The sequence below is a fragment of the Miniopterus schreibersii genome (assembly GCF_964146895.1).
Source record: "Miniopterus schreibersii genome assembly, chromosome: 5".
Taxonomy (NCBI): Eukaryota; Metazoa; Chordata; class Mammalia; order Chiroptera; family Miniopteridae; genus Miniopterus; species Miniopterus schreibersii.
In genome coordinates, this window is record NC_138106.1 from 10,658,543 (window position 1) to 10,674,999 (window position 16,457).

The following is a 16,457-nucleotide window of genomic DNA, read 5'->3' on the forward strand; positions in this document are numbered from 1 at the left end:
ATGAGAGAGTCATTGATCGGCTGCCTCCTGCACGCCCCCGACTGGGGATCAAGCCCGAAACCCGGGCATGTGCCCTGACCGGGCATCGAACCGTGATCTCCTGGATCCTAGGTCGATGCTCAACTGCTGAGCCACGTCAGCCGGGCAGTATTGAAATGACTTTAACTTGAATTTTTTTAACTGAGGCTCAGAAAAAACTTTATGAGGTAATGATAATACTACCCAATTTTATAAATGAGGAAACTAAGGCCACACTGCTAGTAAATAGCAGTGCCAGTATTCAAATCTAGATCTTCCAGCTCCAAGTTCAATAATAAGCCATTTGTCTCTTAAGTACTAACATTTCCTTGAAGAATGCCTTAAAAATCACTTCAAGCCTCCCACATAGTAAAATAGAAGCACACTTCTCAGCAGTGGGCTTCAAAATGAAGTGAGAAAGTGGCCTCTCCTTTGCGGAATGAGCAACAGAAACAAGTAGCTACGCCAGCTCATCAGGAACAGACACTGGTCGCCTCCGAGGTGTCTGGGCTCCAGGAAAGACGGTGTCATCTAGTATGCAAGGCAACAGCAGCAACCTGATAAAACACAAGCGCTTTAAAGGACTCATTTTGATTTATTAAATCAATGATCCATAAAGTCAAAAATCTCTCTAAAGTAGAACTTGACATGATAGACTATAACAATTCTGTTAATGGCATCAAGTTAATGGCATCCTGCATTTGCCCAATCGACTAGAGCAAATCTTAGAGACATTCTGCTCAGGAAAGAGGGACCATTGATCAATGACACGATGTGGTGGGGGGTTAATGCCGGGGCCTTAGACAAATGCCCCCTGCGGTTCCACCTGGAGTGCCACCACGACATGTGACGATCTTAACTTTGCTATGCTCCTGTCTTATTCACTAGTAGTTATATTTCGAGGAAGCAGATCCCCACCCTTCACATAAAATGTGTTTACTCTGTGACCTAGTAAAGTAATAAATGACTTGAAATGACTTAATAAACTGATTTAAAAAAATAAAATTAATTAATTATATGATATGATATAAATAATAGAGTGGGGAGGAACTGAACAAATTAAATTTGACTTAGCTATTATCTAACCCCCAACCCACACCTAAGAAGCTGAGGAAATCATTCAGAGGGGTACAGTTCTATTTAGCTTCATAGCTTTACAAAGTGAGATCTGTTAAAGTCCTTGTTTTGACCACTCTGAGTTATTTCCTACAGATTTCACCATGAAACAAACAGGTCTCACATGAAATCAAAAGGGAGAAGGGGAGAATTTTATGGCTGAAGAATATAAAAGCTCTTTCTTTTGTACAAAATTTAAGCATGTGTATGATTTTTTAGAATTTGATTCAATGATTAAATTTCGCTGGTAGCATTTGCCTCATTCTATCAGTGATTGATAACTGGTGAAAATAAAGTTGCAGATTGTCATTTCACCTTGCCAAGTCTGAGATGGATGTTTTGGAATGGTGTTTTCTTTACAAATAGTCCTGAATATATTGTTATTTCTGCCCATATGTGATTACAGTTCACCATTTTTTTCTATTGATCTTTCTTAAGCAATTACACTTAATTGGCATGAATCCTCTGCTCATAGGAGGTACCTTGTGTGATGAAGAGGGGACTAGAAAAAGTCAAGAGCCAGCTCTGCCACAGTCCGACCATGACTTTGGACAAATCACTTAACCTTCAGTATGTTCCAGTTATCACTCCTATAAAATTAGAGTGCCAAGCAAGACAATTTCTAATGTTTCTTTGAACTTGTCTTTTATCTTCTTTATGTGCACTCAAGATATTGTCTTAATTAAATTGGAAATGAACAACTCTGATTTTCTTTTTCTCACAGTGCCCAGTAAAGTTCTTTGTGTTTTGTTTTTTGGGTTTATGTTTATTTGTTTTTTTGCTTATCATAGGGCCTTGTGCACGTCAACAAATTGTCAGTAACCTGTCTTAAATTTGTAGAAGCTTTTTATAGAAGAATGTAGAAATTATCCATGCTAAACATGTTATTTAAGTGTTTCAGTTTATGGTTCCAATTTTGCACCTGCTAAGAACACGTATTGACTATTGGGAGGGATGAAAGCCTGCTACTTTTAAAATGTCTCGTTTGTCCTCTGATATGCACACCTGAGGGCCAACCCAATAATATAAATTGTGTTAGAAATTTAAGCTATTTGCAGGATACCAATGAAACAGGAAACAAAGTAGAAACATGTGTATTATAGAAGCAGTGAACAGAATCCATAAAACATAGAATTTCTATAAAACATACCATTGCTACTATAATATACACCTAAATTAACTAACTTGCTTAGTAAGGCTTTTTTTTTTTTTTTTTCCCCAGAAATAAGCATTTAATTTTCTTAAAAGTTAACAATTTAAGTATTGATTTAGAACAAATGAGCTATGACTCTTGTTATAACTACTTGAATTTTTAATGTTTCTTAATGCATATAATTTATGCTTTTTGTTTTATTATGTGAATTGTTTGCAGAGTATAAGCTTTTAACAGTGTGGTGAAGTGAAGAGGCTTGCTAAGTAATATTATTTATCCCACATAAATTAACTTTCTCAGAGATTGAATGTCAAAAGTGAAGAGCTCTTTGTAACATCAGATCAAATATTGCTTTAAAAAAATAGGTATCTACTCTTCTTTAGAGAATCCACTTGATAAAAATAATTTTTTTTAAATTTGAAAAGCCATAAATCCCAAGAGTCTCTATGAGTCTTAAGTTGACACAGGCACAAACACACTGGTAAGATTCCAGTGATGGCAATAATTTATATGAAGAATTTGTTTAACACTAAATTAAGGCACAATAGTATGAGAATTCTTCTCAGACAGTGTGGTTTTTGTAAGAAGGAAAATACTATGAAAATGTGAATTACTTGGTTCTCAAAGTCCAAATTTCACTTACATGTTTCTATTTAAAAATTAAGATACAAAATCCTTACAATTGTTAAGAGAAAAATAGCACTCTTCCATTAACAGATGAAAGAACCTATGATGGTTCTATAAAATAAAATGATATAATGAAAATAAATTTCTTTTAAGTACTTAGGAAATTTATTCCTATCAATTTATCTCAGAATTTAATCAAATATTCATCAAAATATAACAAGCTATATTAGCATGATAGAACAAACCTCTCTTCTCTAGCTAACATCCTAGCTACTTGTTTAGAATGCTGACCTCTATACTCAACAAAACTACACACACTGTTAATATATTTCATTTTCTAAAATAAAATCCTAAAATTTGTGGCACATCAGAAGTAGTGAAAAGATATTCACAAATAGCAGTTGCTATGATTACCGAAAACAGATGGGTTAGTGACTAAGCGAATAAATAAATCAAAACACTAAACTCGAATGCATGACACAACTCACCTCTCACACATCAGAGTGCTTGTGCCCAAAAGTCTTGAAAAATTTTACGACCTGGGTGGGAACATTCAGTGACTCCTAGAGATACAAGTAGCATTTTTACTTTTTCAAGGAAAAACAAGGTACAGAAAATTTAATGAAGGATATTCACCCATTAAATTTGAACTATAGGGTTGTTTGGCAGGGTTTAGGGGCAGGGAGATCCATTTTTCCTGTAACAATTCCAGAATATGAACTAACTAAAGAGTTTAAGGCAATGGGGAAGAACTTAGACATTGTTGTATGTTTGAAAAACCCTAGGAAACCACACCAATGTAGCCAGAGCCTATAAACTCCAGAAATCATCTGCAAATAACCCATGGACACAGGCAATAGTGCGGTGAAGGCCGGAGGGGGTGCAGGGTGGAGGAGGTGAATGGGGAGAAAAGGGAGGCATCTGATACTTTCAAAAATAAAGATAAATTGTTAAAAAATATATAGAAATCACACTAAGAATGATAACAACACAACAAGCATGGCTTGTGTGACTGTTTCTATTCCGTTGCCCTTTGGGAACCTAATTTTAAAACGTGTGTAATCTTTGTCCCCTCCAAACCAACAGTTTTTAGTCAACACTTAGTAAAATATATTAAAGATTCTGTTTCCACATGATTCAGAATGCTAATGAATTCATCAATCCCATTATCACACATCTTTCTGTAAATGTCAAGCAGGGCACAGCCAACAAGGTCACGACCATTAACATAAGTTCATAGTTGTACGCATTTGTTCTTGACAGGAAGCATCTATGGATAACCTTTGACTTCCCGTGCTTCTATTACTTGAATGTCAATAATTGTACACAATTTTCACATTACTCTGTCACTGTGTGTCAAAATTATCAAGCCTCTATGCATATTTTATATTTTAAATGGATATTTTATTACTTTATAAATGTCCTATTTCTGAAAATGGTTTATAACACTTTATTTGAGCATTTTTCAATATTTGCTTTCATTTGAGACTCATGAGTGTTTTCACAGAGTCTTAAATGGAGTTTCTCATAGGCTGAGTCCGAGATAGGGGTCCTTATGCAAGGGACTTATTGAAGGAATGTTTCAGAAGAAACTTAAAAGGACACAGGATAGGGTGGGGGTGAAGCAAAGCAAAGATGTGGTTTCAGCTGAAGTCTAGTCTCAGCCTGAGACTAGATCCCATGAGTTTTGGAACAAGAGTGACACCACAAAAATTGTCCCACCTTGAAGCAAAGGGGCAAGATCTCGGGGGTGGGCACACAGGCCTCCCAGAAGGTTTCTCTTTTGATATTTAATTTTACAAAGAAAAATTGAATTTCTTATGGATGGATGGTTGAGCTCTATTGTCTTAGCAATATGTGTATGAATTATGTTTTCAATATGTAAATATTATGTGTAAAACAATAAAACTGCAGTAATTTGGTAACCTGCCACTGGACAACTGAAAAATCATGAAGCAGATGAAAACAGAATGCTTAAAGATGCGTAAAATAAAACCTCACACTCCGAACATGGCCTTATCCCAGGAATTCAATTCTGGAAATTGCATTTCATGAATGATAGCCACTATATAAAATGTGAGCAGATTTTGCAACTTTCACATTTGATATCATAAAAATAGTGGCAATTTAGGAAACTTCTGTATCATGTGGGTTAACAGCAGACTTACCCGCATGTCTGGAAGTTTTCTTTCGCCCGGGTAAGGGCTCCCTTCCTCAATGGCCACGGGCCCTCTTTGGCAACAGCCCTTCTCAGGGAGCATTGCCATGGACAGCGCACGAGTGTCGGAGTTAGAGCCATTTGGTAACACGGGCCTTAGCTACTTCCCTGAAGCCTGTCCTCTGGCTCAGGGCGAGCCTGTTTCTTCACTCACCCCTTCTATTTGGTGTCTTGCAGGTCCCATCGTGCCTTCTTCCCTGTTCATTTTCCACGCCCCAGATTTCTCGTTCCTCTGTCACAGGAATGACTATCACCCCCTCAGGGTGTCGAGGGGGTGGAGAATCACACGCAGCCCTGTCTCTTTCCCTCTTGGGCTTGTGCATTTGTGACTGGGCCCCTCATCCGGGGACAGTTATGGGGCATCAAGGCTACTCTCTGGTCTTCCATGTTGCTTTGTCAGTAAGGAGCAATGAAGGGGAACAAAATGTACGGGGTTACCCGGGCACCTGGAGCAACTATTTGCTGGGTGTGGCTGCCTAGACCTAGAGGCAGCAAGGGAAGATCAAGGGTACAGATGTAAAGCCTTCAAGGGAGAGGGGACTGGTGGCCACTGATAGCATACATCTAAGAATAAAATGCGATGCAGCTCCTGATAGAGCCCCCTATATAACCTTTAAGACCTGGAAATATCCAAATTTTACAGGAGAACACAGCAACTACTCTATCTATGAAGAAATGAGTACCATGGGCACTATGGGACAGCTACATAGACTCACAATCCAATATCCACAATCTGTAGAGACACGTCAAATGTTCCCAAAACAACTATTAGGGAAGGGTTTGAGGTCACATAAAAGGCGTGCCCTCTCATGAATCATAGATGGTGGAGTTTCAGAAGGGTAAGTGCAGACTTGAACTTGGGAGTTGGGAATTTCCTTCTCTAGGCAGAAAACATCATCGGGGTGCCACGCCAGGTTTGAAATTCACCTGTTTCCTTTTTTCAGAGAGCTTCACTTTAATTTGTTTAATCTGGGATCTAATCTAAAACAGTTCTTTCATTTTATGCAGTTTTATCTGTCCAAGTCTTGGCTATATTGGGGAAAATATTAGAAAGTTCTTTAGGGCTTTACCTTTTTTGTTTTTTTAGCAATTCATGAGTCACTTTTGAAAGGACATATTCATGAAGTCTATTTCCCACTTAACATTTGATGCACAGAGAAGTTAATGGCTTATCTGATGTCACACAGCTATTTAGTGAGCAGTTATAAATTATTTCATAATCTTTTTTATCTTAATCATTAATTCCCACTGGCAGGCTACATATTAAACAATTTATTTCCCCTTTGAGGGTTCTTTGTCCCAGAAGCACTTTATGATCAGCAATACTAAAACTACTTGCACCATGATATTTCTTATTTCTGTATCTACTTAAACTGTTCCCTCTTCCTGGAAGGTTCGCCACTCCTATTCCAGTCTCTACATTCACATTCCACAGGTCCACCTTTCAGGAAGTCTTCCCCAGTGACCCTAAAATGGGTAGGAACATCTCATCAGACAACATTGTATTATAAGAACCTATGTGAGTTATTTCTCTCTGACAAGAAGTGAATGTCTTTATATCCATCAAATCTAGCACAGTGATTGACAGAGTGTAGGTGCATAATCAATTTGTATTGAATGAATGTATTAGGAAATTAATGAGTACAGAATGAATGCATAAATAAGCAGTGTAAACAAGAAGCTTCTGTGAGAGGAGCTAAGAAATGATGATAGCTTAGTTAACCAAGAAAGCTGCAGGGTAAGGGCTCTTTCTGTTTTCCTACATAAGGCAGTCTCCAGTTATGCCTGCTGCAGGTAAAAGTCATTATCCTTCTGTCAGGTTCCATTTAGACCCTGAAGAGACAAACCCAGAGTGCCCACTAAAGCTGCCAGTGCCTAGAACATTACCTGATTTGCAGTAATTGTTCAGATTATTAACCGAGTGAACAAACATCTAGAAAATTTAGGATTATTTTAAAAAAGTGTTTTAGGGAGATGAGGGTGGTGTTACTACCTCTTGACCTGTCCCATAATAAGAGCATCAAAAGACAGCTGAAATCCAGCAATTCTACTCCTAGGTATTCAACCCAAGAGAAATAAAAATATATATCCACACAAAAACTTGTGTGTGAACTTTCAGAGCAGTATTACTCATAATGGACAAAAGGAAGGAGACAACTTAAATGTCCACCAACTGACAAATGGATAAACAAAATGTGGTATATCTGTACAAAGGAATATTATTTGGCCGTAAAAAAGAATAAAGTATGGATAAATGCTACCACATGGGTGAACCTTGAAAACGTTATGCTGAATGAAAGAAACAGGTTACGAAAAAACCACATACTTTATTATTCCATTCATATGAAATGTCCATAATATGTAAATCTATAGAGACATAAAGTGGATTAGCGGCTGCTTAGGGCTGGAGAGAGGGAGGACAGGGAGGGTGAAAGGATATGAGGCTTCTTTTAGTAGTGATAAAAATGTCCTAAAATTGGCTGTGGTGATGGTTGTACACATCTGTGAATATACTAATAACCATTGAATTGTATACTTTTAATTGGTTTAACTATAGTATGCAAATTATACTTCAAGAAAGCTTCAACAGAGAGGAAGAGAGAGAGAGACAGGGACAGAGATGGAGAGACAGAGACAGAGACAGAGAGACAGAGAGTGCTGAAAACTTTCAAGACTAAAGGCTGCCCATCAGAATTCTCTTGGTACATTAACAAGATTCACTTTAGGCATTGGCTGACCCTGTCATTTCCACCTTGCTAATTTTCAAGGACCCAACAAAAGTTCACCACTATTTAGCCTGTTTTAGCCAACTATTGCTTTGTGACACAGACCCACCAGGAAATGCATGCCACACTAATCTCCATTAGGTAAGTGTGGCTGGCATGGCATTTTTGGACTTCAACAGAGCACATGACTCTTGTGATACTTTTATGGACAAGCTATATTGGGTTAGATAAGGTACATATTTAGATATAGTTAGACCCGGCTAGATAATAATAATAAAAAACATTACAACTGAAGGGTATTTAGTAATCCTGTCTTCACAAACACATGAAGATGCCCAAGGCAAGCATATCGAATTTGGAGATGACTTTAAGGAATGCTGCACATAAAGTAAGATATTGAAATATCTCAGTAGAGTGGATAATAACAATGTTATTAGCAGAATAATTTTAAAACATGTCAAGTTAACAAAGGGTTATAAATATATATAGACATGTATATTTATACACATATATATACATGTATATATGTATATATATACATGTATATTTATAACCCTTTGTTCATATATAATTGAGCATATTATAATACATTTGTATTCTGGAAAGAATGTGCTATAGAGATAATGCAGCCTTTACACCCTCATCACCACCACCGAGACCCACACTGTCCATTATGGTAGCCACCAGCCAGATGTGGCTACTGAGCACTTGAATTGTGTCTGCTTTGAATTGAGATGAGCTGTCAGTATAAAATACGCACCAACCTTTGAAGACAAAGTACACAAAAAGGATGTCAAACATCTCATTAATAACTCTGACACTGATTACATGTTGAAATGATAATATTTAGCATATATTAAGTAACAGAAAATATATTATTAAAATTAAGCTGACTCTAAGTTTCTAGGAAGATAAAGCAACTTTAGATCAGGAAAATCGCATTACTTCATAAAGCATGGCTGGTCCCCTCAGCCCACTGTCTTCGTGACTCGGGTCTGGTGAGATCACCAGATGCGGGAAGCATCACAAAATGAAATGAGAACGGGAAGTCAGGGGAACCAGGGACAAGCTTTGCCAATACACAGTCACATGACCACACGCACGTTACTCTCCTTCTCCGGGTGGCCAACGAGTCTTCATCAAATGAAAGGCTTGGCTTAGATGAACACCATGCTGGCTTCTCTTCTAAACACTGTAATTCTTGTTCCTCTTCAGCTCATGGGAACTGGAAGAGAGTTGGAGGTGAAAGGGTCAGTCACAGGGTATTATAGGATGGTGGTGGAAGCACCCTGGTGTGTTCAGACTGGAGGAAAATTGTGTAAAATCCGATCCTTCCTCACCACAGGAGTTCAGAAATGAGACAAAAAGGCCTCTGGGCCAGCCACGCAACATCTTCTCTTCAGATGTGACAGGTAAGAGAGCTCCAATCTTCTTATTCCCAAGAAACTAGTGAAGCTCTAGGTTGTCCCTGTGCTTTGGTTCATGAGGCTAAATCCTACATTGAACAACTATCACTGAAGGTGAATTCTGAAAGGAAGTAAGCCTCTGAGTGAAGGCACATCCTCGTGATTACCTGAGCTTTTTCACCTTGACTGAAAAAAAAAAATCTCATGGATGTTTCCTGGGTGTTGAATTATTGAGACAGCATTATAAGACTTCAGTTACTCCAGTTCAGTTTCTAATACCTTGGTCTACCTTCTTCTGGACACAGCCTGCACATGGCTTTCAGAGTTGTTTAGAGATTTCTGGTGGAAAAGCACCAAATAATGTGGATAGAACCCGGTTTTTTTAAAAAAAATAACATTTCCCAGAAGCTCCCAAGTTGTTGAGGCTGAAATGGTACAACTGAGTCTAAGCAAATCTAATTTCCAAGATTTAAGCCAGGGTTAATGCCAGGGCTCTAGAAAACCAACATTTGTGTTTTCTCCACTTTTCCCAGTTGATTTCTGTCTCATTTTACCCTTCCTTTGCAAAAGAAAATGGGCCTGCCTAGTTCCCCTCTTAATTTAGTTGGTGTCTCTTACCAGGCTTCACAAACCCACCAGAACAAGGTGGTTCCTTGGGCGCCAGACCTTGCAAGGTTTAGAGAACAGACTCTGTTTTCACTGATAACTGGAAAACAGAGATAACCACATTCCTTTTCAGACCGGCTCCCTAAACCTTTCCCTTCTTTTTCTTTCTGGTACAATAATGAGGACTGACAGGGATGCGTGACACCATTAGCAGTAAATGAATTTTTCAGTAGGGACTAACAGAGGAAAACCGTGGAAATTCAGATTTATTTATTTTTCACCTAGAGAGTTCTAGATCTCCTTACGCCTTTGCTCTCTATGTATACTGTATGAGACATTTCAGCAAAGGCGTCTTAAAATTAACCCCATTGCTATCTCCTTCAACCCTCTTTTCTGGAGCCCTTCATGCATCTTTGTAGAGGTCCTGAGCGCTTCTTCGGGGCCACCGTCCGCGAAGATTAAAGGCAGTGCAGTGAGCTCCAGTCTTATCCTAGGCTTATCTTTGTAAACGTAGCTATGCTTCCTCCTTTCACACAGGAAAACTTAAAGAGAAGCTGTCTCAAATGTGAATTGGATTTTGTCCTACTTCTCCCTGAAACTGGGAAGAAGCTGGTCATATACTTGCACATTTGTGTTATAAATATTCAAAGACTCTCTTCCAGTGTCTTCCATGTAACACACATTTTAACTCCTGCTTTAAACTTTAGAATGCTTGTTAATGGCATCTGTTATGCCCTACTTTAAAATGTCTGTCAGCCTAATACTCCTACTTTCTCCCTCTGTTTATTTATCTTCAAGGTCATGCATGGAAACACCTTCCAGTGGAAAGAACCCATCTGTTTTGGCAAAAATAGAGAGGGATGCTGCATAAACAGGTACCTTCTTTAAAACTGAAAATGCATGGTAGCATTTTAAAGGTTTGTAGGCATTCTAAGGTAATGATATTTGTGAAATTTTGTTTAACCACTTACTGCTCAAACTTATTTGATTCCAGAATTCTTTTCACGTATGCGTATGCACTTAGTCACAGGGTTCCACGGTACACAGTTTGGAAATTGTGCTAGGGGATGTTACTGTTCGTTTTTCAAAAATTATCATTCTAATGCATCATGTATTAGAAAATAACCTTGAGTAACATATATAATTCACTTCTTTCTCACACAGTATCTACTGGAGTATTTAGGGTTCATCTCACAAATATTTAATCTCCTTGTGACTATTTGGTTTTTACAAGTAAACACAACGAAACATATCTGCTCTTTTGTAATATCATGGTAACTTCATCTGAATGGTTTCAGCTCCTCTGTTGGGGACAGGCCATCAGTCATCACAGAAAACTACCACAGCCACACCCAACATTCGTCTCTCATCCACCTTTCCTTTGGTCTTTATTTGCCATAGTCAAGATTCTTCCTATTGTACATGCCCTTATGAGAAGAGATCAGGGCACAGACACACACAGAGGGATGGCCACATGAAGACACGGAGAAGGCCACCTGCAACCCAAGGAGAAAAGCCCCAGAAGGGATCAACCCTGCCAACACCTTGATCTCAGACTTCTAGCCTCCAGAACTGTGAGACAATACATTTCTGTTGTTTAAATCAACCAGTTTGAGATTCTTTGTTACGGCAGCCCTAGCAAACTAATACAGGGCTCACCTTCTGGCTTTGATTAAGATTGTTTGGGATGCTCAGCCTGTATGGCTCAGTGGTTGAGCATCCACCTAGTTCCCGGTCAATTGTGGGCTCGATCCTCAGCAGGGGGCATGCAAGGGACAGCCACTCAATGTTGATGCATGGGTGTTTCTCTCTCTCTCTAAAAGTCAATAAAAACATTTTTCAAAAGCGATTGTTTGGGATGATATTTGTGGGGCACAGATAACATCCTAAACACAAGGTAACAGATGTGGCTCACAGCGCTACACATAAAATAGATCTGGGAGAACTGATGGCTAGTGTGACCAATCTGAGTTGACAAAACTGAATGATGACATTTGGCTGCACACTAAGGTGGGCAAGACAACACCCCATGCTGCAATGGGCAGAGCACTCACGGAGTATTGTCAACAAACCAGAACACATTTAGAGGAGAAAGCCCAGGGCTTGCTGGGAAGGAACCAAAAACCATGCCATCTGAACATCCGTTGAAGGACGTGCCTGTTACCTTGAGAAGAGAGGACGCTGGAGGCAGAAGCATCATGAAAACTGCTGGCAAATATGTGAACATATGTGGTGTGGAAAAGCTTTATTCTGCTTGGTCACGGGGTACAAGGACATCTGAGCGGGAGGTTCAAGAAAAGGGAAGGAGGTAAGAACTTTGTAGAAGCCAGAACAGCCCAAAGACAGAATGCACTGTTTGAAGGGATGGTAAACATCTCACAAGTTGAGGCATTTAAGTCTGGGCTGGGAATGTTGGGAGATGCCAGCCAACTGGTGGTTGGACATTTGTAGGGTTCTCACTAGGGATGTTCCTTTGTTTTCTGCTAGAGAATCTGAAAGATACCCCAGGGCAGGAAATGGCATTAGATACAGAACAGAGATAGTGGCTGAAAAGTAAAAGCCATCAGGATCTCTGAGTGCTAATGGAGCGGGAGGAAATGTAAGGACTGCCCATCATTCTGACAGTCAGTCGTTAATCATCTTCCCTGGGAGAACATCCTGTCCAGGGAATGTGGGAGTGTGGTGAATTTCAACCATGGAAAGGGAAACCGCTAAATCCAAGGACTTTCATTTCTATGGATTACAACCTCGCTTCTGTGTATTTGAATTCCGTGCTCAATAAAAGTCCCTTACTCTTAAAAGTTGCTTCCCCCCTCCTAGGACTGCCTTCATGGGATGCAACTCGTGCAGTCACACAGGGCCCTGTGCTCAGAAGGACCCCATGGTTGGTTTAACAATCTGTGCCACCAACTTAAAATTCTTAATTTTGGAAAAAAAGGGTCCTGCCTTTTCATTTTGCAAAATGCGTGGCTGATCCTGCTCCCTCTCCATCTCCAAGCCACACTTCTCTTTGCGTTCAGGTGCCTTCAATTGCTCGAACCTGGGACCGTCAGGGAGCTACGGTGTTGGGTAAATGTGTTCAGGAAGCAATTGGGTTTTGCTGTCACTTAGGATTTCCCCTGCAGTACCAACTTCATGTCACTTACTTGCTGTCAGATTTGGGAATTCTCTTAGCTTGCGTTCCCTGACTTATAGAAGTAGGAATAATACTAGCAAGGGCCTCATTGGCTTTTCGTAGGAAGTGACAAGGCATGTAAAGAAATATTGCATGATGACAAATATTTGTTGCTATTTGTTGAGGACTTTCCAAGGACACTCAGGGGAAAAGGTAATCCAAGGGTCAGGATTGGAGGGGGCGGGGAGATGAAAAGAGCCTTTAGGGAAGCTGGCAGGTGAATGCTGACTTCTCAGGAAGTCACCACCCCCCTGGCCCAGCCAGGACCTCACACACTCCCTCCCACTGGCCCCACAGTGGACTGAGGCTTGGTGACCCATGCTCCTTCCGGTCAAGAGGAGGGGACACCTATGGACAATTCTAGGTCATTCTAGACACAATAAAGAACAAGGGCAAAGTTTGAGGTCAGAAGTTCTTAGTTATGGGGGTCGAGTAAGAATCATCTCTACAGGCCCTCTCCCTCTTAACTTTCACTTCACCCCATCGCTGATGTAGGTCCTATCCCTGTCTGACAAAGAAAAAGAAATAAAAGGATCCCTGCTGACCGGCCTCTTCTCTTAAGACCCCCCTCTCGCCCCCCCCCAAACAAAACAAAAAACGCACAACAAATAAACAACAAAAATTTTTTAAACCTTTTTTTCAAGGGTAAGTAAATGGGTCGCCAGCCTCTTCACCAGCCCGACTCCTTTCTCCTTTGGTTCGTTCTAAACATAGAAATTCCAGGTTGCTTGTGGCTGCTTTTGACTGGGGGGGGGGGGGGGGGGGGGGAGATGAGGCTTTTGCTCTCTCAACAAGCGAAGACGACATTCTATTTCCTTTACACTGATCTCGTTCCCATTCTCTTTTTAAAACGCCTCCCCCGCTTCTCCCGGCCCGGATGAAAATCGAAATGCGGCTAAAAAGACGCACCCCAGCAGCAGCCCGCCCCGTGACATCCCGAGAGGCCCGCGCGCTCGGCTGAGTCAAGCTCGCGGGAGCGAGCGCGGAGCGCTCCCGACTCCCCGGAGCCCGGCGTCCTGCGACTCACCTTGCCCGCCCCCGCACCGTCCCTCCGCCGGCCCCGGACTCCCCCTCCTCCTACCCGGGGGTCCCGGCCGCGGGCGGCGGCGGAGGCGCGCGGGGCGCGGGAGGCGCGGGGGCGCCGCACCTGTGTGCGCTCCGGGCCGGAGCGCGCGCAGCGCCGCGGCGCCTCCGCTAGGGGTCCCCCTCGGGTGCCGGGCGGGGTGGGCCGGATCAGCTGACTCGCGGGGCTCCGAGCCCTGCAGCCCGGCTCCTGCTCCGCCAGTTTCCTCGGCGGCAGCGGGCGAGAGCACCCGGAGCAGCGCGACCGCGGGAGCCACGGGGACGGCGGCGGCGGCGGCACCGGCAGAGCGCGCGCGCGGCGGACCGCACTCCCACAGCAGAGCACTCGGTGCCCCGCGCAGGGTCGCGATGCTGCCCGGTTTGGCACTGATCCTACTGGCCGCCTGGACGGCTCGGGCTCTGGAGGTGGGTGCCGCCCTTCGGAATAGGGGGAGGGAGAACGGTGCGGAGCCGCCCCCCCCCAAGTCTTTAATCCCGAGAAGCCGGAGGGGGGGGCAGTCGAGAAGACTCCTCTACCCTCAGCACCCAACACCCTCGCTTGCGGTCGCCCTGCGCATCCCAGCCTCCGGCCCAGCCCTATCCGGGGGACGCGCGCTCCAGCGGGCGGAGGGGGAGCGGGCGAAGTGTCGGGGTCCCGGGGTCCCTTCACTCGGGGTTGAGCAGAGGAGGCGATCCCGAGCTCAGACCCTAACTCTGTCCCTGCGGCCGGGGGCTGGGACCGGGGGAGGCGAGGGACATCCAGGTGGAGCACGTGGGGTAAAAATCGAAAACGCTGCGCCCCTGGATCCTGTCCCCAGAGCGCAATCGCTGCCCTTCCCTTTCTCTCGGGCCCTGGGGAGGAGTCGGGACGGCTCGGGAAGCGGCCCCCCCCCGTTTCACCTTCCCTCCGCATCCCCACCTCGCCCCTGCGCGTTCCCCGCCGCCTTCCTCCCCGCGGCTGCTCTCGGCGGCCTCCCGAATGCGACCCCCGTGGGGGTCGCGCGCCGCCTTCCGCAGGCAAACTTTGCCCGTTTCTGCGTCTCCCTTTTGTGTTGAGTTCGAGGGAGGGGAGGGGTCGGAGACCCACCTCGCACCTTCCCCCACCTCGGGCGTTCGCTCGCACCTTCAGCTTCTCGGCGAGAGGGAGAAGGTCCCCGGGAACAAAAGCCGCGACACCCCGCCCCGGCCAGCCCGGGGCGCGGCGGGACGAGCCGCGGGAGTCGGCGCGCCTGCGAGGCTCCCCCGGCTCCGCAGCTGGCGCGGCGCGGCCGTCCGGGGGGGGCAGGGGCGCTGCTGGGGCGGCGGTGGCGGGGCTCGGGGCGCCTCCGCCTCCCACCCGTCGCCGCCGAGACTCGCTCATTCCGTGCTGGGCTGTGAAGTCCGCGGGGAGGAGCGCGCGGGGCGCGGGGTGCGCAGTGGCCCGGGCGGTGCGGGAGTCACGAGCTCGCCCCTGCTGTGCAGCAAAGGAGGCGTTTGTCTGCCCGCGGCGCGGCCTCCTCGCTGGAGCGCCCGGCCCTCGCGTGCACAGCCCCGGGGGGCGCGGGCTGCTGGGGAGGGTGCTCCCAGGCTTTTTTTGTAGGGTGCAGATAAAAGGACTGAATTGAGTGAAGATTAAGACGGAGAAGATGGCGCCTCTGCAGTGCAGCAAAGAAAAGCTGTGTGGAGGCTGCAGCCTGGTGAAAGCCTCCCACCGCTAGGTGTATAACAAGTCTTCCCCATTCATCCCACTCGCGAACCTTCAGCCGGCGCTCGTGCAAAACGACTGTTTTTCTTTTCATCTAAAGATGCTTAGAAGTTGTTTGCGTGCCAGTCGGGCAGAGGGGGTCGTAGTTCCCCTCGGTGGGGTCCCGTTCGGCATTTACCATTTTGCAAGCGCCCCTCCCCGCGCCCCACCCCCTCCTCTTCCCCTACCTCATGGTAATTTTCCAAAAATACGATTTCCGGACAAGTGTTTTTCTGTAATTTCACTGAGACTGTACAGACTATCACACCCTTACAGTTTTTTAGTCCCTAATTGACGGGGTCATTGAACTTTCCCCCCTTTCTGTCTTTTACCTACAAGTGGCTCAGGAAGTGGCATAGGGCTAGTTAAGATAAATTGTTTTTAAGAGTTAAAGAATCTAGTTTTCCATATATTTTTTAAAAATGAATTTAATTAAGGGAACTCTCATTTCTCCGATGACTTAAATTTACTCCTACAATTACTTTTTTTCTTGATTTACTACATTTTAAAAAGCAAATAAAGTGATAATACAGTAATTAACTCATATCATAACCTTTATATTTGAAGCTTTTGACAAATATGTAACTTTTCTGAGCAAGCATTTTTTTTCTGTATAAAAAGAGCGTG

General features: G+C 43.7%; 1 protein-coding gene across 8 annotated transcripts in view; it reads left to right on the top strand.

The window, feature by feature from the left end:
* Positions 1–14,271: 14,271 nt before the first annotated feature.
* APP (amyloid beta precursor protein) overlaps positions 14,272–16,457 on the top strand; it is a 192,032-nt gene continuing 189,846 nt past the window's right edge. For 4 of the 8 annotated variants that reach the window (XM_081137579.1, XM_081137581.1, XM_081137582.1 and 1 more), the window contains exon 1: positions 14,335–14,533. In XM_081137579.1, coding sequence (XP_080993705.1) covers positions 14,477–14,533 — 57 coding nt within the window. In that variant the 5' untranslated portion in view covers positions 14,335–14,476. Of the gene's footprint in view, positions 14,534–16,457 lie in introns of all 8 variants that reach the window. The other 4 variants (XM_081137584.1, XM_081137585.1, XM_081137586.1 and 1 more) reach the window with 2 other exon arrangements.